At 64.5% G+C, this 21,627-nt stretch overlaps 7 protein-coding genes across 8 annotated transcripts; 4 read left to right on the top strand and 3 right to left on the bottom strand.

Moving 5' to 3' along the window:
- The first annotated feature begins 2,670 nt into the window (after positions 1-2,670).
- On the top strand, positions 2,671-4,968 carry LOC62_05G007164 (uncharacterized protein). The gene is made up of 3 exons (XM_062773687.1): positions 2,671-3,524; positions 3,606-3,731; positions 3,857-4,968. The coding sequence occupies exons 1-3, from the start codon at positions 3,264-3,266 to the stop codon at positions 4,310-4,312; spliced, it is 843 nt and encodes a 280-aa protein (XP_062629671.1). The 5' UTR covers positions 2,671-3,263; the 3' UTR covers positions 4,313-4,968.
- Positions 4,969-5,008: 40 nt separating this feature from the next.
- On the bottom strand, positions 5,009-6,350 carry Rpap2 (Putative RNA polymerase II subunit B1 CTD phosphatase Rpap2; the record flags this gene model as incomplete). Its single annotated transcript, XM_062773686.1, has 2 exons — positions 6,086-6,350; positions 5,009-6,016 (listed from the first exon to the last, which is right to left on the bottom strand). The coding sequence occupies exons 1-2, from the start codon at positions 6,332-6,334 to the stop codon at positions 5,009-5,011; spliced, it is 1,257 nt and encodes a 418-aa protein (XP_062629670.1). The 5' UTR covers positions 6,335-6,350.
- Positions 6,351-8,165: 1,815 nt separating this feature from the next.
- On the top strand, positions 8,166-9,554 carry LOC62_05G007162 (uncharacterized protein; the record flags this gene model as incomplete). Its single annotated transcript, XM_062773685.1, has 1 exon — positions 8,166-9,554. One exon carries the CDS (start codon positions 8,166-8,168, stop codon positions 9,552-9,554), a length of 1,389 nt encoding a protein of 462 aa, XP_062629669.1.
- Positions 9,555-9,844: 290 nt separating this feature from the next.
- Positions 9,845-12,752, bottom strand: meh (the record flags this gene model as incomplete). 2 transcript variants are annotated; one of them, XM_062773683.1, is made up of 7 exons in its annotated part: positions 11,201-11,389; positions 10,907-11,130; positions 10,615-10,833; positions 10,522-10,537; positions 10,279-10,466; positions 10,032-10,202; positions 9,845-9,916 (listed from the first exon to the last, which is right to left on the bottom strand). In XM_062773683.1, exons 1-7 carry the CDS (start codon positions 11,316-11,318, stop codon positions 9,845-9,847), a joined length of 1,008 nt encoding a protein of 335 aa, XP_062629668.1. In that variant the 5' UTR covers positions 11,319-11,389. The 2 variants fall into 2 exon arrangements, with proteins under 2 accessions (XP_062629668.1, XP_062629667.1); XM_062773684.1 differs by lacking the exons at positions 9,845-9,916; positions 10,032-10,202; positions 10,279-10,466; ... (2 more) ...; positions 10,907-11,130; positions 11,201-11,389 and adding exons at positions 11,394-11,984; positions 12,063-12,345; positions 12,390-12,752.
- A 160-nt stretch (positions 12,753-12,912) lies between these two features.
- EOGT (EGF domain-specific O-linked N-acetylglucosamine transferase) lies at positions 12,913-14,799 on the bottom strand. The gene is made up of 9 exons (XM_062773682.1): positions 14,716-14,799; positions 14,479-14,576; positions 14,308-14,422; positions 14,148-14,267; positions 13,815-14,105; positions 13,419-13,762; positions 13,304-13,375; positions 13,102-13,266; positions 12,913-13,018 (listed from the first exon to the last, which is right to left on the bottom strand). The coding sequence occupies exons 1-9, from the start codon at positions 14,762-14,764 to the stop codon at positions 12,971-12,973; spliced, it is 1,302 nt and encodes a 433-aa protein (XP_062629666.1). The 5' UTR covers positions 14,765-14,799; the 3' UTR covers positions 12,913-12,970.
- Positions 14,800-15,799: 1,000 nt separating this feature from the next.
- Positions 15,800-17,598, top strand: caf5 (Caffeine resistance protein 5). The gene is made up of 3 exons (XM_062773681.1): positions 15,800-15,846; positions 15,890-16,870; positions 16,916-17,598. Exons 1-3 carry the CDS (start codon positions 15,826-15,828, stop codon positions 17,534-17,536), a joined length of 1,623 nt encoding a protein of 540 aa, XP_062629665.1. The 5' UTR covers positions 15,800-15,825; the 3' UTR covers positions 17,537-17,598.
- Positions 17,599-17,950: 352 nt separating this feature from the next.
- On the top strand, positions 17,951-20,070 carry priB_12 (Protein priB; the record flags this gene model as incomplete). The annotated part of the gene is made up of 3 exons (XM_062773680.1): positions 17,951-18,016; positions 18,129-19,569; positions 19,604-20,070. The coding sequence occupies 3 exons, from the start codon at positions 17,951-17,953 to the stop codon at positions 20,029-20,031; spliced, it is 1,935 nt and encodes a 644-aa protein (XP_062629664.1). The 3' UTR covers positions 20,032-20,070.
- Between the last annotated feature and the right edge of the window lie 1,557 nt (positions 20,071-21,627).

Below are 21,627 nucleotides of genomic sequence, written 5' to 3'. Positions count from 1 at the left end.
GCCATGGGCCGGTCGCGGCTTAAGCTGTCGGGCCAGGCCAGGTCAGGCCCAGGGGTGGGGGTTGGAATCGGTTACCATTCAACGGGCTGTTTGAAACCTTGTGCTCGTGGTGGTGTAAACAACGGGAAGGTGGGTGCTGCAGACGAGACGAGGGAGCGCGATGCATGGCGCGCGGCAGCTAAGCTCGACGCCACGGCCATGGGACGATGCATTGATGCATTGCAGCAGCATTGCGCGCTGCACGCGTGATATGCGGCCCCGCTTCGAGGCGGAGTTAGAGAGGCGAGGAATGGAGGCCATTGCCGCGTCGTCTTCTCCCATGCTCACAGCCGACGTGGGCGGGCGGGGGCGGGCGTGAATGCTTTCGATTGGCATGGACGGGCACTCACGATCTGTCGGGTGCCCCGCTCCGGCATGGCTTGCATGCTGCTGGCTTTGCTTCAGAACCGGCCGCTTGCACGCTTGCTCGTCGTCCCTCGACGCCATTCTGCTCCTCGTCTCGTAACGGCTCTCGCAACCGCCCGGCCTGGATCTGGCGGATCTGGTACCGTGGATAAATGTGTTTGGGGAGCGCCTCCTCCCTGCACATCAAACCTTGGTACCGATGCAAAAAAGTGTGACCCAGTGGCCAGGCCGCCCAGAGCTCACTCACGACGGGCCGCGGCACGAGGCACGGTTGCCAGTCGCACCCGACACTCCTGCTGTCTGGCACGTCGGCACGCTGGCACACAGTGTTACCCCCGCGTTCTGGCACAACTCGTCACGCCGTAGTGTACAGTAGCGATGGTGCCGCAACTGCAGCTCGTCGGGTCGGCTGGACGCGATGCTTGGCTACATGAGAGTTGCGGGTCGAGGAACAGCAACGCCACAGTCTTGGCGAGGGCACTGAATGCATGGGTGCCACTTGCATAGCCCGGCGGAAAGTGGCGTACTCGGCGCAGTTAAATGAGCGAATGTGTATTGGTGTGTTGGTTGGTCGGTGGCTCGTTCTCCTCGCTAGGACATGTACCGAACGAGAAGGAAGGCGACGACGCCGCGCGCGCCGCCCACCGTGGCCGCTGCCCACAGTGTCCGTCCCGAGAACAAGGGTGTCTCACGTCCGTCAGTGTTCGCCTCCTCCAGCCCAGCCCAGCCAGGGGTCGGATTTGACCGAGTTGCCGACATCCCTGATGCGGAGTGGGGGTTGCCTTCAGTAAAAGTGCCGTAGCTGCGCCCCCGCGGGCGCCGAGCAACAGGCCGTCTCCGTCTCACGCGCCCACTGCGCTCTGCGCTCCACAATGACGCGCGCGGCGCGCCCGCGCCCGACGTGGCGCCGAGGGGGCGGAGGGGGCGCTCTGATCTGGTCTGGACCTGTGCATCATCACCGTCATGAATGTCAGGCCGAAGACGACCCTCTGCTATTACGAGCAGGGAAGAGACCGATTGGGAGGGGGCGGGGGCGCACAGGCGCCGAAGAGGAAGGTCGCGCGACGCGACGCCGACGACAATGAGACACAATCTGTCCCATCCAGCGGGCATGGCGCACCGAGGCCGCGTCTACTTGAAGCGAGGATGTTGTGTTGCGTGCATTTTTAGGATGATGCCACGCAAGCAAGGCCACCCGACCGGGGCATTTGTGAGCAGCATCCAAGTAGATCCGAGGCCGTGATCAGGGTGCAAGAAGGACACGCTCAATATTCCATCTCGAACTAGCAGGGGTGGGGGGGGGGGCGCAAGGGAAAGGGGGACAGCGTCGTACTAGCCAAGGTGGCATGGTATGGTGGGCCTGGCCAGTGGGGACCAGCCAGGGGGTCATGCCTTGGTCCTTAATACCCGCTCGACAACGGCGCTCTGTCCTGTCCCTGGTGGTCTGGGTCTGGCCTTGGCCATTGTGCCCCCTCTTTCGCTGTTGCTGCCCCATTCCTACTTTTAGATTGCATCCTCTGCCCTAGTGCTATTGCTGATGCGACAACCAACTGGTACGACCCTGCCCTGGACTCGGCAGGCGCGCGCACTCCTCCTTTGACCACTCCCCCGGCTCGGAGATTCCCTTGGGCGCCGCGGCGGGCGGCTGGCTGGCTGGGAAACGACAACCGGTGGATGTCTAGCCCTTGGCCTTGTGCTTCCCTCCCTCCCTTTGTGCCTGACGCATCAAGGTCTAGACACGACCACGACACACACGAAAATGATTCACGCCGCCGCCGCCGGCGGCCCCTTAGCTCGGCAGCTGCTGCTGGCTGCTCAAACGAGCGAGCCAGTGCCAGGATGATGCCGCAGAGCTAGTTTTGGCTCGGCACCAGTGTCGCAGGCGAGGAGGAGAGAGTGCAACGCGCGACTCGGTACCGACGCTGCTGCCGCCGCCGCGGCGCAGAGGGACTGGGATTTCACAGTTACGATGGGCCGGACCTGGGAAAAAAGGTGGATGCTTGGCCTTGACCGTGGGGAGGGAAGGTGATGCAGCCAGCATGGCGGGGGCCAGGCCTCGTCGCGCTGCTTGCTGCTGCTGCTGCCGTGCCCACCGCGCGCCCCACCTGGATACAGTGACGCCACCCACCCCGTAACAAGAGTCGCGGCCCCCACCCCTGCCCCTCTTGGCCCGTTGACAAGCAGAAGCAGTAGAAGCAGCAGGTGCCGCAGCCGTGCCGAGTCAGGTCAGGACGGACGGAGGCGCAAGGAGGCGAAAGAGTTTGTACCAGTTCTCGTCGTGCAGCAGCAGGCAGCAACACCTGCAGCAGTTCGGATGGCCGTTGTCGTCGTCGTCGCCGTTGTCGTCGTCGAGTTGTCCTCCTCTCCTCGTTCCTCTCAACCCCCTTCTCTCCAACTACCACCACCACCACCACTCTGGACTCCACCCATCGGCATTCATCTCACATTCTCACCGTTGTCAATATCATCATATAGAGCACGGCTACACACAGGACTCGAGAACGAACAAGAGCCAGAATCCACCACGACACGAAACACCACACCACCACCCCCTGCACCACCCCTTCCTTCCCCCCAAAGTCGCACACCGTCGCCGCCCTCACTACCACCACCACGCTGGCCGCCATCACGACCACCACCAACCAACCCCACCGTTGCACTCTTCCCTCTCCAACCCGACTCGTCGCCCCAGCGACACTATCAAGATTGCTGACCTAGCCATCATCTCCCCTCTCCTCCCCCGAGTGCGAAAACGCCTCTACTCCTTTGGCAGCACAACCTGCCTCTCTACACCAGACCGCGGCACAAAGAGGTGCAAGCGCTCCGGAAAGCGTCGTCCACAACACCGTCCCCGGGCAATGCCCGTGCTCTCTCACGCTCTCCCCGTACACCCCCTCCCCACATCATTTGCCCCGCCGCGCCAGCACCAGCACCAGCAGGCAACACCTTCCTCCGCGACCCCCTCGACACCGTCAACCGCCGTGCCGCCACACTACCAGACCTCTTCTCCTCTCGGCCTCGACGCTGGCCCAAGCACCCCCTGGACATCCCACGGCTACTTTGACGCGCCCCACCTCCAGCCCCCGGACCTGTCACCACCAGGTCTAGCCCGCTGCTCTGTAAGTCGATCACGCCTCCTCGCGCCTCGGCGATCGGCGGTTTTCACCCTGCCCACCGCCCACGCGCTAACCACGGCCTAGTCCGAACCCCCAGTAACCACTCGAGACATGACGGCCCGCGTCACCGCTTCGCGCTCATCGTCGCGCACACCGTCGCTCCCGGCGTCAAACGACAGCCGGACAGACCTGAAGTCGCTGCCAGTAACTGTGAGTAGTTTTTGCGGCCGCCGTCCGCTATGGGAAGGAGACAGTCGCCTGTCTCGGCTGCGGCTACCGCCTCGGTTCCCGTCAACAACGACCACGCCGAACCCAGTGCTGACTGTATGCCGCAGCCCAAAGCATCGACCCCCGGCGGGGTACCATACCTGTCGAGCGACGCACTCGCAGGCGCACTCATGGCTTCTGTTTCGACGCCAGCATCCCCTTGCCGCCCTTCACACATTGCCCTCCCTTCGCCTTCGGTCGTGCCCTCGGGTGCGCCACAACCGGCGGCTGCCTCGTCGGCCGCGCAGCGAGGCACAAGGAGACACGCCGCTTCGGCAGGGGCAACACCGGCGCGCTCCCCGCTCGAGCAGTACACCGACCTCTTCCTGCTCGAGCCGCACGAGTACGACTCTATTACCGACGGCGAGCTTGTCCGCCTATACGACCGTGGCATCCTGGAGTGGAGCGTGCTTGAGCAGATTGTCGACGCGAGCATCCGCATCCAGCGCTCGTGCACCGACGCCGACCGGGCCGTGTCGATCAAGATTCGCAGGGCCATGATCCGCCACGCGCTCGAGGATTAGGGGCGTGCGAGGCGCACGGCCTTGAGCCGAGCGCAGTAGAGGGGGGCACGCGGGCCGTGCATCAATGTACGCACGCCGCAACGCCCGCCTATCAACGACGATATACCAGCGATCGCAACGGGGAACACGCACTACGCAACAGCGCGGACGCGGCCACTTTTGCCGACCCTTTGGCGGCTTGGCAGTGCAACGGTGGCGGCGACGGACTTGCGGAGGTACGCCTCCCCCTCCCCGCCCCGTGCCACCCACTCGCCCACCGTGGCCGCCCTCCACCGCGGCTTCTGCTCCCCCACCCACCACAACAACCCCTTGCGTCGCAAACGGACACTGGGAACACCTGGCACCTTGGTGCACACTGGCATGCACGACATGCGCTGCTGTTCGACATACACGGCCACGAACAGCCGCGCGCGGTATGCAGACACCGCCGCCGCCACAATCACCACCAACAACACCACGAACAACCCACCACGCACACCATGCACTATACGATTCCATCCCATCAGCACTCACTACCACACACATATACGCACCATCATGTTGACGATTCTTTACGCTACATCCGTACCATCTCACACTGTTGCATCAATGCAATGCAGCCGGACACTATTGTGTAGTATGTATGCTATGCCATCAAATGAAATGTTGTGAAGCGTGACGCTGTCATGGTGTATGTGTGCTGCAGTGTATTGACAGCTATGCCGCTTCGTCGAGCAAGTCGCGCGCGGCGCGCGCCTCGTCGAACAGAGCATCGACTTCAGCGCCTTTACCCCATCCCATCTCCTTTGCCCAGTCCTCCTCACTGGCCGAGCTCTCGGCGTCGCTGTCGTCCTGCACGCCGGGCGGGAGGGCTTTCGCAGCAGCAAGCAGCGTCGACGCGAGCTTGGTGCTCGACGACGAGATCATGGACGACGCGCCGGCTGCGCGGCGGGGCGGCGTAAGGGCCGAGGTGCGCTGGGGGAGGGGCAGGGGCGGCGCGGTGGGTACTACTGCCTCCTGCGCCGGCGGCGGCGCAGCGGGGCTCAGGCTCGGCGGGAGCGGCTTGCTCGTCGGCGTGGGGCGCTCGTAGATGGCCAGGTTGGCGATCAGGTCCTGGATTGGCTGGGGGCTGGTGGGCGCGGCGGGGGTGGGGGCGGGGGTGAGGTTCTGCGGTGCGCGGGCTGGTGTGGGTCGGGCTGGTGCTGTCGTCGCGGTGGTTGTCGCTGGCGCGGCGGGTGCTGCCGTCGCGGGGGACGCCGGCGCGGCGACCACGGCTGGGGTGGGAGTAGCAGGGTCTGGGGCGACGGCGTACCCTTGTGCTGCCTGCGGTGTTTGCACAGCAGCCGGCGCCGCCTCCGCCTCTGGCCCGGGCACCTTGACCCGCTCAAGCACGTCCCCCCTCCGCCCACCCCAGCGCACCTCGCCCCGTTCCTCGAGATCCTCAAGCAACACGAGCGGCTCGACCTTGCCGCGGATCCACGCCGCCTCCGTGCCGAGCGTGTTGCGCACCCACGACGAGCGGGCGCGGCACCGGCCGCTGCAGAACGCCTCGTCGGCGTTACCTTCCGTCTCGGTGATGCTGCGATTGCGCGTGCTGACCACGAAGCGCCGCTGGGAGCGGTACGGCGCCGCGGGCGGGTTCGGGCAGAGCGGGTACGCGCACATGTTGTTCAGGTGCCGCTCGTGCTCGACCTCGGCGTATTGTTTCGCGTGGACGTACGAGAGCTGGCGCGGTGTCAGCGAGGAAGGAAGGCGACGGCACGGCACGGCACGGCACGGCGCGGTGCAACTCACAGCCCGCTGGAACGCGACCCGGTCCACGACCTCCTCCATCAGCCGATCCATCCACTTATCCGCCCTGCGCGACAGCTCGGCACGGCGCTCGAGCGCGCGGCGCAGGCTCGCGGCGTCCGATTGCGCCGCTGGGGTCGCAGAGCGTTCCGCGACGCCGAGGGACATGGGCTGCTTGAGCGTGCGTTGTGGTTGGGGGGCGCGCGGGGTGCTGGTGCTGCCGCCGCCGAGGCGGGACGGGCCGGCTTGCATTGTCGGTGTGGTGGTGTTGTGTTGTTGTGTCAGCGAGGTGGTGGAATTTGGCTGAGCTTTGTAGTGGTGAGTGAGAAGTGGAGGTGGCGTCGGCTTGTGCGGCGGTGCGACGGAGAGTGGCGGCGGCGGGGTCAGAATCGCTGCTTGTTGACACACACACTCTCCCAGCCACCTTCTTGCCATCCACCTTCTCGCACCACGCTTTGCACTGGTTCTTAGACTGACACTGATTTCAGAGGAATGATAGGGTTTCAAACTACCAGTAGAGCCCAGTTGGACTGTACTAGAGAAGAGACGAGAGGGGTTGCCTACAACTTGTACCTCGTTTGACTTGGGTATGTACACACCTCGTCCCCGTCAGACGCTGCCAGCTGTGGAATCAGAACCAGGCGTGCCAAGCAAGAAGCAGGCGCGCACAGCCGCTGGAAGGTGCCAATCGACGCCGCCGCACGCACCGCGCGTGTGTGCGTGGCCTCGCAGGCGCGCTGGGGGGGAGGAGACGGACGGCAGTCGCTCACACACACACGCGGCAGGTCGGCCCTTACCTCGTGTCCAACGCGTCAGGCAGGTGGTGATCTAGAGTGCGAGCACGAGTCTACCATCTGTGCTGGAAGAGGACCTCCGGTACGGCGACGGCGGAGGTCAGCGCCTCCCCCGCAGGTCGTTGTGTGTGGCACACTCGGCAAGCCACTTTCGGCGACGTACCTTCTCACAGCCCTCTCTCATCGCTCGCCCAGGTCGCGTTCAGCTTCGACTTGTGCACATTGCCGACCCTTCCCCAACCACTGAGAGAAGGTTGCAAACTGCATACAGGGACGAGCTGAACTGATCCTGTCGGGGACCTGGACAAGCCACTGAGTGTCCGTGCGAGCCGTCTCACTGCACGGCGTCTATGCCGTTCTGCTGCAGGGCCAAGTGCAGCCGTCCAGTGTTGACACAGTGCACGCCTAATCCGCTCTCTGGCAGGCAGCCCAAGGCGTTGTGCGTGACGGCCGTCGCTGTGCAGTGCCGCATGCTTTGCCCCACGTCACTCAACGCGCTGGCTGGACCTCCTCTGTTGGGCATTCACTGGACGATGGCCCCCGCAACATCAAGCACTTCTCTTACCAGCGGTCATGGCCATGTTTGCGCGTTTGGCCTGGTAGCCTACTGTAGCTTGCCAGCGAAAGCCTGCTCCGCTAGATACTATGTGGTCTTGCTCGGAGCAGGCTTGCCAAACAAACAGACAAACAAGCAATGCCCACCGGGGCCCCTCTCCTCCAGTCCAAACAAGTCTGGTTGCAGTGTTGTGCTTTGTTTGTATGCATCACCTGATCCTGTCCTAATACATCAAAGCACGTGACACGCGAAACCTAATCCCGCGGACACAACGTCCTAATCCACCCACGGACCAAACCTAATCCATAAGCGCCGAGATAAGCGCCGCCCCTAGTCAATGTCAGCCTCACCCTCCGAAAACAGTGTGGCATTTATCCGAACTAGGCGTGCGTCGAGCAAGTCGCTTTCGCCGGCGAGCAAGTTGCCAATGGTGTCGTGGGGGAGGTGTCATCCGCCGACGGACGTTGGAGATGCATGCATGCTAGTGAGGCTGACATTCGCGGCGGTGTGCAATGCATCTCGGGGGGCTGGTCGAGTCGTGCGCATGCTGTCTCTCTTCTTGATGGTGAGTGTGGTGCTCGTCGTCGTCGCCATCATACATATGCATGCATGTCGTGTCGCCGGCGGGCTTCTTCCCCTTGTTCCCCCCTCCTCCCCCTGTTCATAGCTGTACATAGCTCCCAGCGAGCCCGTAGCCGTCCCCTCCGACTTGCCCGACCTCCGTAGCTCCCCCATGCTCGCCGCCACACCCACGCCGTACGGCGCCTCGGGCGTTGTAGACGCCGACGGCGTGATCCTCGACTTTCCTGCGCTCGACGTCTCCCCCCTCCTGCCCCCTCCGTACACTCACACTCCCCTCGCCCTGCGCGACCTGTCCCCATCCCTCATCCATGCCCTCTCCCCCGCCGCGCTCCGCCACCTGGCCCAAGGCCTCGCGTCCACGCGCGGCGCCCTCTCCACCGGCCGCGTGCCACGCGATATCTGGCCCATGTACTCCTCCTCGCCCTCGCGCTCGCTCGCCTCCTTCATCTCCTCGGCCAGCTCGTCCCCCTCGCCATTCAACACGCCGTCTCCACTCCTCTCGACCCCGAGTCCCTTCGCCACGCCCCCGCATAAGCGCTCGCCGCGGAGCACGCCCTCCTCGTCCCCTCCCAAGCGCGTGCGCCCCCGCGCGCAGATCACGCCGCTCACATTCGCGCTCCTCGTCCTCTTCGCCCACGGAGACATGGCCGCCATGAGCAGCCTGTTCGTCGCCCACCCCGGGCCTGTGGCGCGCGATATCCGCGCGGGCAACCTCCTCCCTCTGCTTCCCGGCGCCCTGGCACCCCTCCTCACGGCGCTCCAAGAACGCATCCTCCAAAACGGGACGTACACTTCCGACCCGCTCCTCGCGCCCGCGGCACACCTCCTCGTGGCTGCCCTCTCCGTGCCAGACGACAACGTCTTCGGCGCGGACGAGAACGTCCAGCGCCGCCTCGAGACGCTCTTCGCGCTGCTGCCCCGCGTCGCGCCGGCCAATGTCCGCTTCTACGGCGTTCGTGTCGGGCTCGTGTTTGCCGCCCTCGGCATCCACGAGGCAGAGGCTTACGAGCGCCGCTCGCGCGGGTGGGCGCTCGGCGCGGCGGCCGTGTCGGCGGGCACTGGGGTTGCCGCACGCGTACCCTCCCTCGTCGGCGGGATGGTGAATGTCGGCCCTGTCGTCGAGCCGCTGGCCACCAGCGTGCGCGGCGCCGCGCTCGACGCCATCAGCCGCAAGACGCGCAAGCTCGGCGCTGGGGTCGGCCTCGTCGCGGTCAAGTTCAGCACGCAGGTGCTCGACGAGGCGGGCGACGGGCTGTGCGCGAGCTTCGCGTCCGCCGCGGCCGTCGGCGACGCAGTGCACGACGAGCACGGTAATGTGCGCCGTGCGTTCGCCGAGGGCGAGTGCGCGCGCTTTGCGGATGTCGCTTGGCGCGTGTTTTGTCTCGTCCCCCGGCTTGAGGGGTTCGACGTCGGCGTCAGCGACTACCCCGTCAGCGTACGCCCAGAGCCTGCGTCCCTCTGGGGACGGATGCTGGGCTACCTCCAGCCTGCGGCCGAGCGTATTGTCGTCTCGCCACGCATATCCAGCGACGTGAGGTAGTGCCACCTGCCACACACATGCCGACCCAACTTGCCGATACCCTAGCCACCGCCACGCCGCCTTCCAGAACTGTTCGGCCCCCCCCCCCTCGACCCTTCGGCCCTTTCGACAATCCTTCGACCCCACCCAGATCGCCAAGCCTCCCATGATCGGTGTGAATTGAACTGATCCGGCGCGGGGTCGTCGGCGGAATGAGCATCGTCGTACGCCCCCGGCGTCTGATCAGTGATTTATGTTCCTTGTACCGGCGAATGAACAAACCGCCGCCGTAGGCCAATTCAGTGCATAGCTTAGATGTCCTTCTCGGTGATTGTAGGGATATCGAGGCCAGCGGTCTGGGCCAGGAGGAGGGTGTTGAGGGCCTGTGTGTGAGTCGGAGCCGGTGAGACGTGAGAGCCGACGACGAGGCGATGTGCGAGCGAGCAAGCCGGTGCATTCGCCTCACCCGCCGCCTGGTCTCCACCCAACCCCACTCACCTGCTTGTACACCGGCGCGTCAATCATGATCCCGTCGAGGCCGTATGCTCCCGTGCCCTTGGCACCGTGGTACTCGAACGAGAACTTGACACGGGCGGCTTTGCGGATGGCGGCTTCCGAGGGCGCATACGCGCGCTGGATCACGTCCACCTGGTTGGGGTGGATTGCTTGCTGGGGTGTGTGAGCGGGTGCGGCTCCCCTTCCACTCCTCATCTCCGTGCTTGCCGACGTCCCCCGCCGCACTCACCTTGCCCGTGAAGCCCAACCTCCGCCCCTCCTCCGACTCGAGGCGCAGCACCTCGGCGTCCTTGTAGTTGACGCACACGAGGTCGATGGAGCCGAGGCCGAACGCGCGAGCGGTGGTCACGAGCTTGGAGCGGGGGTAGAGGAGCTCTGTGCGCGAGTCGGTGCGTGCGAGGCCGACGTCGGCGCAGTCTGGGCAAGCGGGCGTCAGCGAGCTTCTCCCACCCCACCCTGGGGCACAACCCACAGTCTTCGGCGGCGAACTGGGTCGTTGTCAGCTCATATGCACCCCAGCGAACAGGCGCGAGCCTCCAGCCATCGCGCGCGCGCATGCACTCACCAGCAACGAATCCAAGTGCCCCCTGCCGGCCTGCGCAATCTCCTCGATCCGCACCATGGCAATCGCGCTCTCAATCATGCCAATGATACGGATCGGGCTGGCGCCGCCGCGCTGCTTCTCCGGGGGTGCCAGCGCGCGGATGCGCGAGACGACCCAGTCGATGTGGTCGGGCTCGTTGGTCTTGGGGAGCATGATGGCTTGGACGCTGCGGGTTCGGAGCTGAGCGAGCCGGCGTCAGCCGGCGAGCAAACGTCGAGGGCGGGGCGGCAAGCCGCCCCACCGCAGCACTCACGATGTCGTCCAGATCGGCCTCCTCAAACCCCGTGCCGACGGCATTGATCCGCGCGACCACCTCGCCCTGCGGCAACTTGGACCGATCCTGGTCCAGCAGCTCGGCGACGAGGCGCCTCGCCTCGGGCTTGGCGGACGGCGCGACGGCGTCCTCGAGGTCGTAGGCTACCGAGTCGGCGGGGGACGCGATGGACTTGGCGAGCATGCGGGGGTTGGAGCCGGGGACTGCGGGCGTGAGCGTGGGCACGCGTGCGCTGGGTGTGCAGGAGGGAAGGAAGGCGGAGACCGGACTCACCGTACAGCACTGCGCGGCGCAGCACGGGCGGCAGCGGCTCGGTCGTGTATCCCCTCCTCGCGCCTGCTGTCGCCTTGAGCGCGCGGGACGCCGTTCTCGTCGTCGTCGCTGTGAGCATTGTGGTTGTGTTGTGGTGGGAAGGTCGAGACGGTCAGTGGTCAGTGACCAGTGACGTCTAATATGGGCGGGCTGGGTCATTGATGGCCGGTTGTCCGGCTGGTGGCTTGCGCCGAAAGCCGGTTGGGTGGTGGCTGGGTGTTGAAACACTCGCGCTGGTGCTGACGTTTCATCGGCGTTGGGCACATCTCTCTGCTCGGCGTGCTACCACTACTGCTACTCGGCCGTGCTCGGCGACATGTACGACCATTCACTCTTATGCATTTTGGCTACGCTGCGCTGCGCTACACCGGTACGAACTCAGCCGTGCCCTTCATGCAAAGCACGCCGTCCTGCTCTGCCCAGACCTGGAGCTTTGTCCCGCGCGGCCCAATCCACGCGGCGCGGAGCTTGATCTCGCGCTTGACGTACATGGGGTGTGTGGCGCGGTACTCAAACTTGACAAACTCGGCCGCGACGTCGTCAGCGGCGCGCTGCGCCAGCTCGACGAGCAGCGTCGCCGTCAACGGCCCGTGGAACACCAGGTCCGGGTGCCCCTCCACCTCGCGCGTCCAGTCCAGGTCGTAGTGGATCTTGTGCGCGTTCCACGTCAGCGCAGAGTACCGGAACAGCAGGGGCGAGTCGGGGACAAAGGCGTGTTCGTAGACGGGTTTCGGGAGGTCGGCGGCTGGGGCGACCGTCAGCTACTCGGCGACTCCGAGGAGGAAGACGACCACGCTGCTGGCGTGCGCTCGGCGGCACTCACCACTCGGCTTCTTCTTCTCCCCGCCCTTCGCCCCACTGAGCTCAGGCAAGAACACATGCGTGCGCTCCTCCCTCACGGCCCAGTCGCGCGCCTCGACGTCGCCCTTGTCGGCGTAGAACTCGCGCGCCTGCTCGACAAACACCATGTTGTTCTTCTCGACGGCCGAGTCGACGCGCACCGACTGGGTCACTTGGGTGCCGATACGCAGGTGCTTCTTCGGGTTCCAGAGGAAGCGGCCGCCGGCCCACATGCGGCGGGTGTACGGGTTGGGTGCGTTGTATTCCTGTGGTGGTCAGCACCGCTAGCTACGCCGGTCAGTCCGCTTACCGTGTTGGTTCCATCCGCACCGAGCTGCCCCAGCCACGCGTCCGGGTTGAAGTACACCAGATGGTGGGCCTTGGGCAGCGGCCCGCCCTCCTCGACGTTCGTGCCCCCGATGAGGTTCTCGCGCGTCGGCAGCGTCTGCACGAGGCGCGTCGCGCGCAGGTTGTCGATCGTGTCGGTCGACAGCTCGGCAGGCTGCGTCGTCAGGTCCTCGATCCACGACTTGATGCCTGTGCCCGTGAACAGCGGGCGGGCGGCGCGGGGCGGCACGGCGAGGCGCGTACTGGCAAGTCGGGGTGCGAGGCGGAGCATGGCTGTGTGATGGTGATGAGAGATGAAACACAATGGCCATGAGAACTGTTGCTACGACGACGACGGCCTAACCGATCAAGCTCACACACCCGCTGCACTCGGCTAGATACGTCACTCATCCGTGTCGGGCAACCCCGACAACACCGAGACGCCGTAAGAGTAAGACGTGTTACAACATGATGTCCCAAGACACGCTCCTCCCGGGGATTATGATGCTCGGTACATGCAATACAATAATTTAGGGCCATGCAAGATGTCTATGTGGTTGGCGCCTACGCCACAATGCCGCGAATGATGCCAGTGAGGAATGGGACCGAGAGCTGCGAGGGGCGTCAGTTTCGGCGTTCAACTGGACGGCTCGGCAAGCCGGCCCCCCCGTGTGGGCGGCCCAACAACAACCCACCTCTACCTTCATCCCGTCGTGAGTATGCTCGGGGTGCTGCTCGCCCGGGTGCGCGTTCCACTGCTCCGGCGTGATGACTGTGTCGTTCCGCACAGCAATGTAGCGGTGTCCCAGCGCCGTCGCGATCGTCTCGTAGTCGCGTAGGAAGGTGTCTGGCGGGAACAGCTGCCGGAGTTAGGCCGGATGCGGTTCGACAACTCACCTCAATCACGGTCGCAGTCTCGCGCAGCCACATCTCGTGCGTCAAGCCGTTGCCGTGAATACCGAGGAGAATCTGACCGTCAGCAGGGGTTGTCGGGCCAGGTCCGACGACTTACCGTCGAGTTTGCAATGGCCTTGATTTGCTCCTCCTTGGTCATGTCCTCGAGCACCAGGTCGGCAATCTCGACATTGTACTTCTCCGACAGCGCATGGACCGACTTGAGCAGCTCGGCGTGCGTCTCATCTGGCAACTTGCGGTCCGTGCCCTGGCGGTTGATGTACGCGAGGCGGTGGCGCTTCTTGTCTGCTGGCGGGATGTGGAAGTAGTCAAGGAGGCGGTTGCGCGCAGCCGTGAACCAGTGTGGCTGGAGCTTCTCGCCCAGGATGCCGATGGCCATCTTGTTCCACTGGTCCGCGGCTGGCGTCTTGCGGTGGGCGGCCCAGCGATCGATAATGGCAACTGGGTGTGTGAGCCTTGGGCTTCGACGGCTACAATCAGCTAGCCCACTCACTCCGGTCAAAGTACACCCAGCCATCGCCCTTCTTCTCCAGCCGCTCCCACTGCGGCGGTTCAATCACGTCCTCGCGAAACACGGCGTCGACGACCATCTCGTTCATGCCCCACTTGTCGTGCCAAGAGCCACGGTCACCGTAGAACGGGATCACGAGCTGCTTGGGCATGACTGGCGTGTCCCAGTGCGTTGTCGCGAGCGACGCAAAGCCGGCAAGAATGTTCTCGGCAGCGAAGTGGTAGTAGTGCCAGAGGCCGTTCCAGCCGTCGCTCGCGCCCTCGTTGAGCCATACTGTGCAGATCAGCTTCTGTTTGGGTCAGGCTAGCTACCCACGCGTCGACTTGCGCAAGCACACGTCTGGGATGAGGTGTTTTGGCGCCTCCTTCTCCACCTTGAGCGTCGTGTGTCCGCTCATGATGGCGTCCTGGGCGGGCAGGTCGTCTCCGAACATGTCTGCGGGGTCAGGTGGATCCACGAAGGCTAGGCCACCTACAGAAGACTTTCTCGCGGTACCACACGTTCTCAAAGTAGTAGAACCCCGGCGTGCCACCCAGCACGCGCGTGCGGCGTCCCGCCGTGTCGACACACCCATGGGTATAGTCTGCGTCCTGTGCGCGTCAGCGCGGCACTTGGCGCTCGGCGCCGAGGAAGGCAAGGTACGTACCGGCCCAGAAGGCAGCAGGATGCTCGCCCATGTCGCGACGCGCTTCTTGCCATTGTGCGCGAGGGCGATGATGCAAAAGAGGAGCAGGGCGACTGCGACTGAGTGCTAGGTTAGTTGATGTTTACGTCGCCTGCGGTCCCCCGCCGACCGGCTGCCGATCAGGAGGCATCAGGCGCAGGCGCGCGCAGCAGGAGCCAAGTCGAACCGCGCCGCACTGCACTGCTTTGCGCCACTTACTCGCGACGCGTGGCACGCGTTTCCCCGCTATAGCCAGGTTTGAGAGCATGTGTCGTCGAGCGTGGAGCGTGTATTATAGTTGTGCGAGATGCGTGCTGCGGAACGATCTTGCTGAAATCGTGCGATGGGGGACCGCGCTAGGTGGCGTCGACAGAGGGGCCTTGATCGTCAGGTCACGTGATGGTGGCCGTAAAGCGACTGTTCGAGATCTCCGCCTCCCAAGTTCCTGTTGACGCAGCCTGGTATATGATGCATGATGCACAAGGAGCAGCATGTGGTCCGTGGCGACAGACATACCCCGCGGGGTGGCTGTGGCCGTGTGCATGACGTGGTCGACATGCGCTAGCGCCGCCGAGCGGTGGTTCCAGCCTCGCAGACCTCGCCACACAGACCTCGCAGATGGCCGAATCTCGCCATGAAGGCCACCACGTCGTCGCCATTAGCACCACTAGCACCACCATTCGACGTCAGCGCGCGAGTGGCCGCCTCGGGCCGCCTTTCGCATCTCGTTACACACCGGCTGACTCGAGATGAGCTATAAACGTCTCGACTAGACGCCGAGGAGGCGACGCACGAGACGGTCGGCGGCGGCGATACGACCGCGACGGCCGCGACAGTTCTCCCTGGTATGGGCTGGCGGCCTGGCGCGGAACAGTGCTGGGTAAATCGACGATGATCTGACTCGCACTGTCGTCGCGTCGTTGCCCTTGGCGCGGAGAGTGGGTACATCTCCGGCCTTGATGCCACTGTATCAGCCAGATTGACGCGGACATGTGGCCACTGACCGAAATTACAGTTCTGGCTAAACTCGCTCTGCGTCGACAAACTCGTCTCCGCCATTATCTTTTGCGTCGTCGCATTCACCCCGAAACGCACAACGTTGGCCCGCCGGCGTATCTCTCTCTCTAGCGCGGAGTAGCGTCGCTCCGACTGGGCTGCATGCTTGCTGATGGCGCGAGAGAGCATGAGACTTTGCTTGGCAAGCAGAGGGGTACTTAAGAAGTTTGCCGCGTTACTCACCATTGCCACTTCACCCACCCACCTCTGATGGAATAACACAGGCTTACACCCCCACCCACCCCACCTACCCCCACCGTACATCCATTCACAATGGACACGCTCCGCGAAGCAGTGAGTTGCTTGAAACCTGGCGACGACGCAGCTCACACCACAGCCCTTCGGCCAGCTCGTGCGCTTCCTCTCGCGCAACCGGCTGTTCCAGTACCCCGAGGAAAAGCCCGGCTTCGTCCTCCCCGACGAGTACAAGAATGCCCCCCACTCCAAGGACGGCGAAAAGAAGGTCACCATCGTAACGTGGTATGGGCCCAAGGACCGCGACAACCCGCGCCAGTGGCGCCTGCACAAGAAGATCTGGGTCGTCTTCGCCGTCATGTTCTACACCGTCGCAGTGTACATTGGCTCAGCCATCTTCGCGTACGCCGTGCACGACGCCGCCAAGTACTTCAAGGTCTCGGACATTGTCGCCACCCTCACACTCACCATGTTCGTGCTCGGCTACGCCGTCGGCCCGCTATTCCTCGCGCCGCTCAGCGAGCTGGCGTTCATCGGCCGTAACCCGCCTTACATCTTCTCGCTCGGCATCTTCTGCGTCCTCCAGATCCCCAGCGCGCTCTCTACCAACCTCCCCGGCCTGCTGGTGCTCCGCTTCATCGCTGGATTTGTCGGCTCGCCGCCCCTCGCCACCGGTGGCGCCTCGGTCGCTGACGTCTTCAACGAGCAGAAGGCGTCGTATGCCGTTGGAGCGTACGGCCTCGCGGGTGGTATCGCGCCGGCGATCGCACCCTTCATCTCCGGCTACGCCGTCATGAACCTCGGCTGGCGCTGGGCGTTCTGGGAGCTGCTCATTCTGTCGTCGGCCGGCTTCGTCGTCGTCATGTTTGGCCTGCCCGAGACCTCGGCCGACAACGTGCTCTACCGCCGTGCCGTCCGCCTCCGCAAGCTCACGGGCAACGACAACCTCCGCTCTGCTGCCGAGCTCGCCGATGCTGAGAAGACGTTCAAGGAGATCATGTGGGAGGCGCTGGTCCGCCCCATGTGGATGACCATCTCGGAGCCGATCGTGCTCGCCATCGACCTCTACATCGGTCTCACCTACGCCATTCTCTACTCCTTCTTCGAGTCCTTCCCCTGGGTTGTGAGTAGCTTGGATGACCCCGTAGGCAAAAGCTAACCCGCCCAGTTCTACGAGAAGGGCTACAACTTCAACCTCGGCGCCTCCGGCCTCCCCTTCCTCGCCGTCGCTGTCGGAGGGTGCATTGCCTACGCCGTCTTCTGCATCTGGCTCAGGTGGTGGTGGGAGCCGGCGTATGTCAAGGCCGAGGGCAAGCTCGAGCCAGAGGCCTACCTCCCTCTGTCGATCGTCGGCGCCATTTGCTTCCCGATCTGCCTGTTCTGGTTCGCGTGGTCGGCGAACCGCACGCACTGGATCGTGCCGACCATCGCGGCGGCCTTCTTCGGCCTCGGCGACTGCTTCTCCTTCATGCCCTACATCAACTACCTCACGTACGCGTACCCCGCGCACACGGCGTCGGCGCTCGCGTCCAACGACTTTGTGCGCTCTATCATGGGTGCGGCCATGCCCATCGTCGCGTACCCCCTCTTCAACAACCTCGGCATCGACTGGGGCAACAGCCTCATCGGGTTCTTGACGGTCGCGTGCTTGCCCCTGCCGTTCGTGCTCATCAAGTTTGGCCCCTGGCTGCGCGCCCGCAGCCCGATGGCCAGCGAGGGCCGCAAGGACATTGAAGGCGACGAGGCGAGCAGCGACGAACGCACCGTCAACGGCGAGGCCAAGGTGTGAGCGTGGGGAGTCTTGTCTCTCTCAGGGCAGCATAGAGTAGAAGCAAATCAAGCATAGCATCCTGCATAGATCTAGACGAATAGAGCCAATGTATCCATTTTGCATCAACAGAGTTGCTCTCGCCCCGTTCCTGCGGACCTCCCGAATCCAGCCCCCGTCCGCACACTACCCCGCACAAACAAGTCACTTGACCGGCCGTCGTCGGGGCTAGCCCCAAGCACCGTGTGGAGCTACTCCGTAGCGGCTCCGCGCCGGCGGCGGGTCTCCGGCGGTTGCAGTGTCCAGGCAACCAAACACGTCGGTTAGCGGCGGCGACATAGCGAGGCGCCGCCAGCCGAGGCCTTCAAATCTCGGTCACCGCAAAGTTAAGTCGCCAAAAAGTCGCCGCAAACTTGCATCCTCCACTTCACCAACATGGAACTCGCGTTCGAGCAACAACCGGAGGCGGGGCCGTCGCGCCCGCCCGTGGGGGCGAACAAAGTGTGCGTGAACGCCGTCGTGGTGCGAGCTGACGTCTGTGCAGGAGCTGCAGTGCATGCCGCGCAGCCAAGGTGAGGAGGCTTCCCAAAGACACCGCGCCGCCCGCTGACAGCACAAGTGCAAATGTATCGAGGCGGACGGTGACCAGTGTGCGCGGTGTCAGCGCCTGGGCATCGAGTGCGTCTTCCGCGCGCACCAGCGCGGCCGGCCGCGCAAGGATGGCGCGGTGCCCGGCTCAGCGGCGTCGGCTGGCCGGCCGTCGCCGCGCTCTTCGCCCGCCGCCCTCCAGCCGCCCGCGAAGCGCGCGCGCGCGAGCGGCGTGTCGTTCGGCGCGCTGGTCCCGACCTCCAACGAGCGCTACTCGCTGTCCTCGCCGTCCCGGTCGCCGTCGGTGCCGGCGGAAGAGCCGCCCGCGAACAGCGTGTACCACGACGTCGCGCACCGGTCCATCTTCAGCATCGCGGGCGTGATGGAGCGCGAGAAGGCCGTCGAGGACGCGGCCCCGACGCCGACGCGGGAGGACGATCCCATCGGCCAGGGCGTGCTCTCTATGGACGAGTGCGACTCGCTCTTTGGGCACTACTTTGACCAGCTGCAGACGTGCGTGTGCCTGCTCGACCCGGCGGTGCATACAGCGCGGTACACGCGCCGTGCGAGCCTGCACCTCTTCGCCGCGGTGCTGGCCGTTAGCTCCAAGTTCTTCCGGCCAGACCTGTACGAGACGATCCTGGCCATCGCGAACAAGCTCGTCTCGGACGCGATAGGCGGGTGCGTCGCGCAGATAGAGCTCGTGCAGGCCATTTGCCTGCTGCACTACTGGAAGAAGCCGACCGACGGGTCGGGCTGGCTAAGGCTCGGGCACGCGATCAGGCTGGGATACGCGCTGGACCTGCACCTGCCCCGGAGTGGGCCCCTGCCAACCGACGAGCGGGAAGCGCGCCTCGCCATCGACCGGGAACGGACGTGGATCTCGCTGTTCTGCTTCGACTCGACCATGACGCAGCTGTCCGACCGCCCGTCCATGATCCACAAGGCGCCGCAGGTGGGCGCGTGGATCCGCGAGAACCCGTACCCCTTGCCGTCGGACGGGCAGCTGGATTTCGCGGTCAAGACGAGCACGCTTAGCTCGGAGGTGCGCCAGCTACAGAGCTGTAAAGGCAACTACGAGGTGCTGCGCTCCGGCCTCCGCATGGTGCTCGACGACCTGCACAGCTCGCACAAGGCGCTGACGGACCCCGACGCGCCGGTGACGCTGACGTCGACATCGGTGAGCATCAACAAGTTCAGCACGCTCGCTACGCAGCTGCTGGTGGAGTGCACAAGCCTGTACTTTGCCCCGCGGAAGCACCGCGTCGGGCTACTGCACGCGTGTGTGTCGACGTCGCTTGACCTCCTCGACGTCGTCGTGGAGGGCTTCGCACGCAAGGGCATCATGCCAATGATCGAGGACGCGCACTCTGTCGCGGTGGCGTCCACTGCCGTCCGGCTCATCCGGTTCATGTCGTACCTCGACCAGTCGGCCAAGGCGAGCGTGATGCGCAAGCTGACCAAGGGTGAGTGGGCCTCCCACGCTCTGCTAACCCGCAGTGGTGATCGTGTGCCGGGAAGCCGCGCGCGGGGACCAGGGCTCGCACCCGGCCTATCTAGCGCGGTTCATCCACGCGCTCCTCGAGAAGGCGCACGCGTCGCGCGCGCCGTCGCGCGCCACGTCGCCACGGCACGCCCGCCCAGCACGCGCGCTGAGCGCAGCCGAGATGTCGCCGCTGAAACAAAAGACGACGCCCGACCAGTGGTGGGACGAGATCGGGCACATGGCGTACGCCGAGGCGCCGCAGCCGTTCGAGGAGCAGCAGAACTTCTGGGACGGGTTCCCTTTGCTCGCCGGCGCGATGAGCGGGCTCTCGCCTGCTGTCCCGCGGGTCGAGGACGGCGGCGTCGACCTCGCTGGTGCGTTCTCGGGCCTGCAGTGGGACTCGGCTTGGGATCTGAGCTTCCTTGGCGTCGGGACGGGGTAGTCGGGACGAAGGCGGCGATGTATGCTCATTGCTTGGGGGTGACTTCCGGATCGCGCGTGCTCCCTCAGCGCCGCCGGCGATCCGCAATATCGACTGATTGCCCAGCGCACGCAGTCTCGGAGGCTAACGCCAAGTGCGCCCGGTATGCATACTGACTGACTGACTGGGCGTATCAGTCGCTGTGGGCGATGGGCGGGAGGCGGCTCGGATACATTCGACTCGCGGCGTGGCAATCACTCGACTTTTGCTCGACCTCGTTCCGCCACACACACTCACCACCACCACGAGTCACTCACTCACTCATCACCCAAAGCATCATCACACAAATGCGTCGCAAAGCACAGTCACAACCAATGCATGCCCACCACCACAAACTACAAAAGCTCAGTCGAGTCCCTAAACCTCCCTGCGGGGACGAAACCCATTTAATTTGGACTTACGGGAGGTGGAATCGGTCTCGACCGTCGCTCCGGTTCACGCCGCCCCACCCAGCTAAGTGGGACGACAGTCGCCTAGGCGTTGACGCTGCCGGGACTCGAACCCGGGATATGAGCGACCTGTCGCGGAACACACGATCGCTCTGCCGTTAGGCCAGCTTGCCATGCTTACCGTGGTGCTCGAGGGCTTATGCCTCGCTGCGCGCTCGTACTCGGCGCCGGCGCCGGCGGAACACACACACACACACGGCATTCCGTCGCCGCCTCGGCGTTGCTCGCCATGGTCTGTGTCTGCGGCGCACTGCCGCCGACGGCACACACACGCTCGCGCCGTCCTAACACGCGTCGGCGCCATCATGCGCTCGCTCTCCGAGACCGTCACTCAACGCTGCACACACACGGCTGCTGCATCATCGCTGCAGTGCGTTACTGCACCAATCAGTGCACAGTACACACTCTCACACATGCAGACAATTCACAACAAGCCCTATCACCGCCGCATGCAGTTGACGCACTCACGACCTGTCCGCCCCCGCGGCTTATGCGTCCTGCCGATACGCCACCTGTCCGACACCAAACCCGCACAATAGTAGCTGCTCCACGCTGGTATGCACTTGCTGGTGCCCAACCTCCGGTCCTAGATGTGGGTGGGTCCGTTGAAGCTACATGACCCGGTCTCGGAGCGTGGTGGGACACGGCAGAAAAGCGCGCCGACCACGGCCACCCAGCGGCAGCAAGGGCTGTCCTCCCACCGGCTCCCACCGTCCGTTCAGTCACACCCCGGTTCCCTCACCCCGTCGTCGTCTGCACTGAAGCAGTCAACCCCAGAGTGTGCGGCGGACACCGCAGAGCGTTCGCGCTCAGAGCACGGTGCCGTGTCACAACAGATCCGCGGCTTGGTGACTACCCGCGTCGTTGACATTAGTTGTGGCGCACAGACATCTATCTACACGGTCCACTGCTGCATCCGCCACAAGCCCGTGTCAACCTCAGCCCTCGCCTCTCGGTTGTGCATCTCCAACAGCTCCAACAGCATCAGCTGACTGTAGCAGCCGATTCTCCCCGGTCACAGCTCGCTGGCAGTGGACGCCGGCGAAAATCTCGCCGTCGCCCTTCCCACTCCACGACCTCGCCGGTGACTTTAGTCACCGCCGGCAAC

Source organism: Vanrija pseudolonga, chromosome 5 (assembly GCF_020906515.1).
Source record: "Vanrija pseudolonga chromosome 5, complete sequence".
NCBI lineage: Eukaryota > Fungi > Basidiomycota > Tremellomycetes > Trichosporonales > Trichosporonaceae > Vanrija > Vanrija pseudolonga.
This window is presented reverse-complemented; position numbering and strand designations above follow the sequence as displayed.

What these genes read in the sequence shown, in the direction of transcription:
- EOGT (XM_062773682.1), bottom strand. Translation starts at nt 14,764, where the DNA reads ATGCTCTCAAACCTGGCTATAGCGGGGAAACGCGTGCCACGCGTCGCG. An exon ending in CTGGGTGTACTTTGACCGGA is followed by an intron (nt 13,763 to 13,814) that starts GTGAGTGGGCTA and finishes TCACACACCCAG; the next exon opens with TTGCCATTATCGATCGCTGG. An exon ending in AGACTGCGACCGTGATTGAG is followed by an intron (nt 13,267 to 13,303) that starts GTGAGTTGTCGA and finishes TAACTCCGGCAG; the next exon opens with CTGTTCCCGCCAGACACCTT.
- caf5 (XM_062773681.1), top strand. Translation starts at nt 15,826, where the DNA reads ATGGACACGCTCCGCGAAGCA. An exon ending in TGGACACGCTCCGCGAAGCA is followed by an intron (nt 15,847 to 15,889) that starts GTGAGTTGCTTG and finishes CTCACACCACAG; the next exon opens with CCCTTCGGCCAGCTCGTGCG. An exon ending in TCGAGTCCTTCCCCTGGGTT is followed by an intron (nt 16,871 to 16,915) that starts GTGAGTAGCTTG and finishes TAACCCGCCCAG; the next exon opens with TTCTACGAGAAGGGCTACAA.
- LOC62_05G007164 (XM_062773687.1), top strand. Translation starts at nt 3,264, where the DNA reads ATGCCCGTGCTCTCTCACGCTCTCCCCGTACACCCCCTCCCCACATCA. An exon ending in CAGGTCTAGCCCGCTGCTCT is followed by an intron (nt 3,525 to 3,605) that starts GTAAGTCGATCA and finishes ACCACGGCCTAG; the next exon opens with TCCGAACCCCCAGTAACCAC. An exon ending in TGAAGTCGCTGCCAGTAACT is followed by an intron (nt 3,732 to 3,856) that starts GTGAGTAGTTTT and finishes TGTATGCCGCAG; the next exon opens with CCCAAAGCATCGACCCCCGG.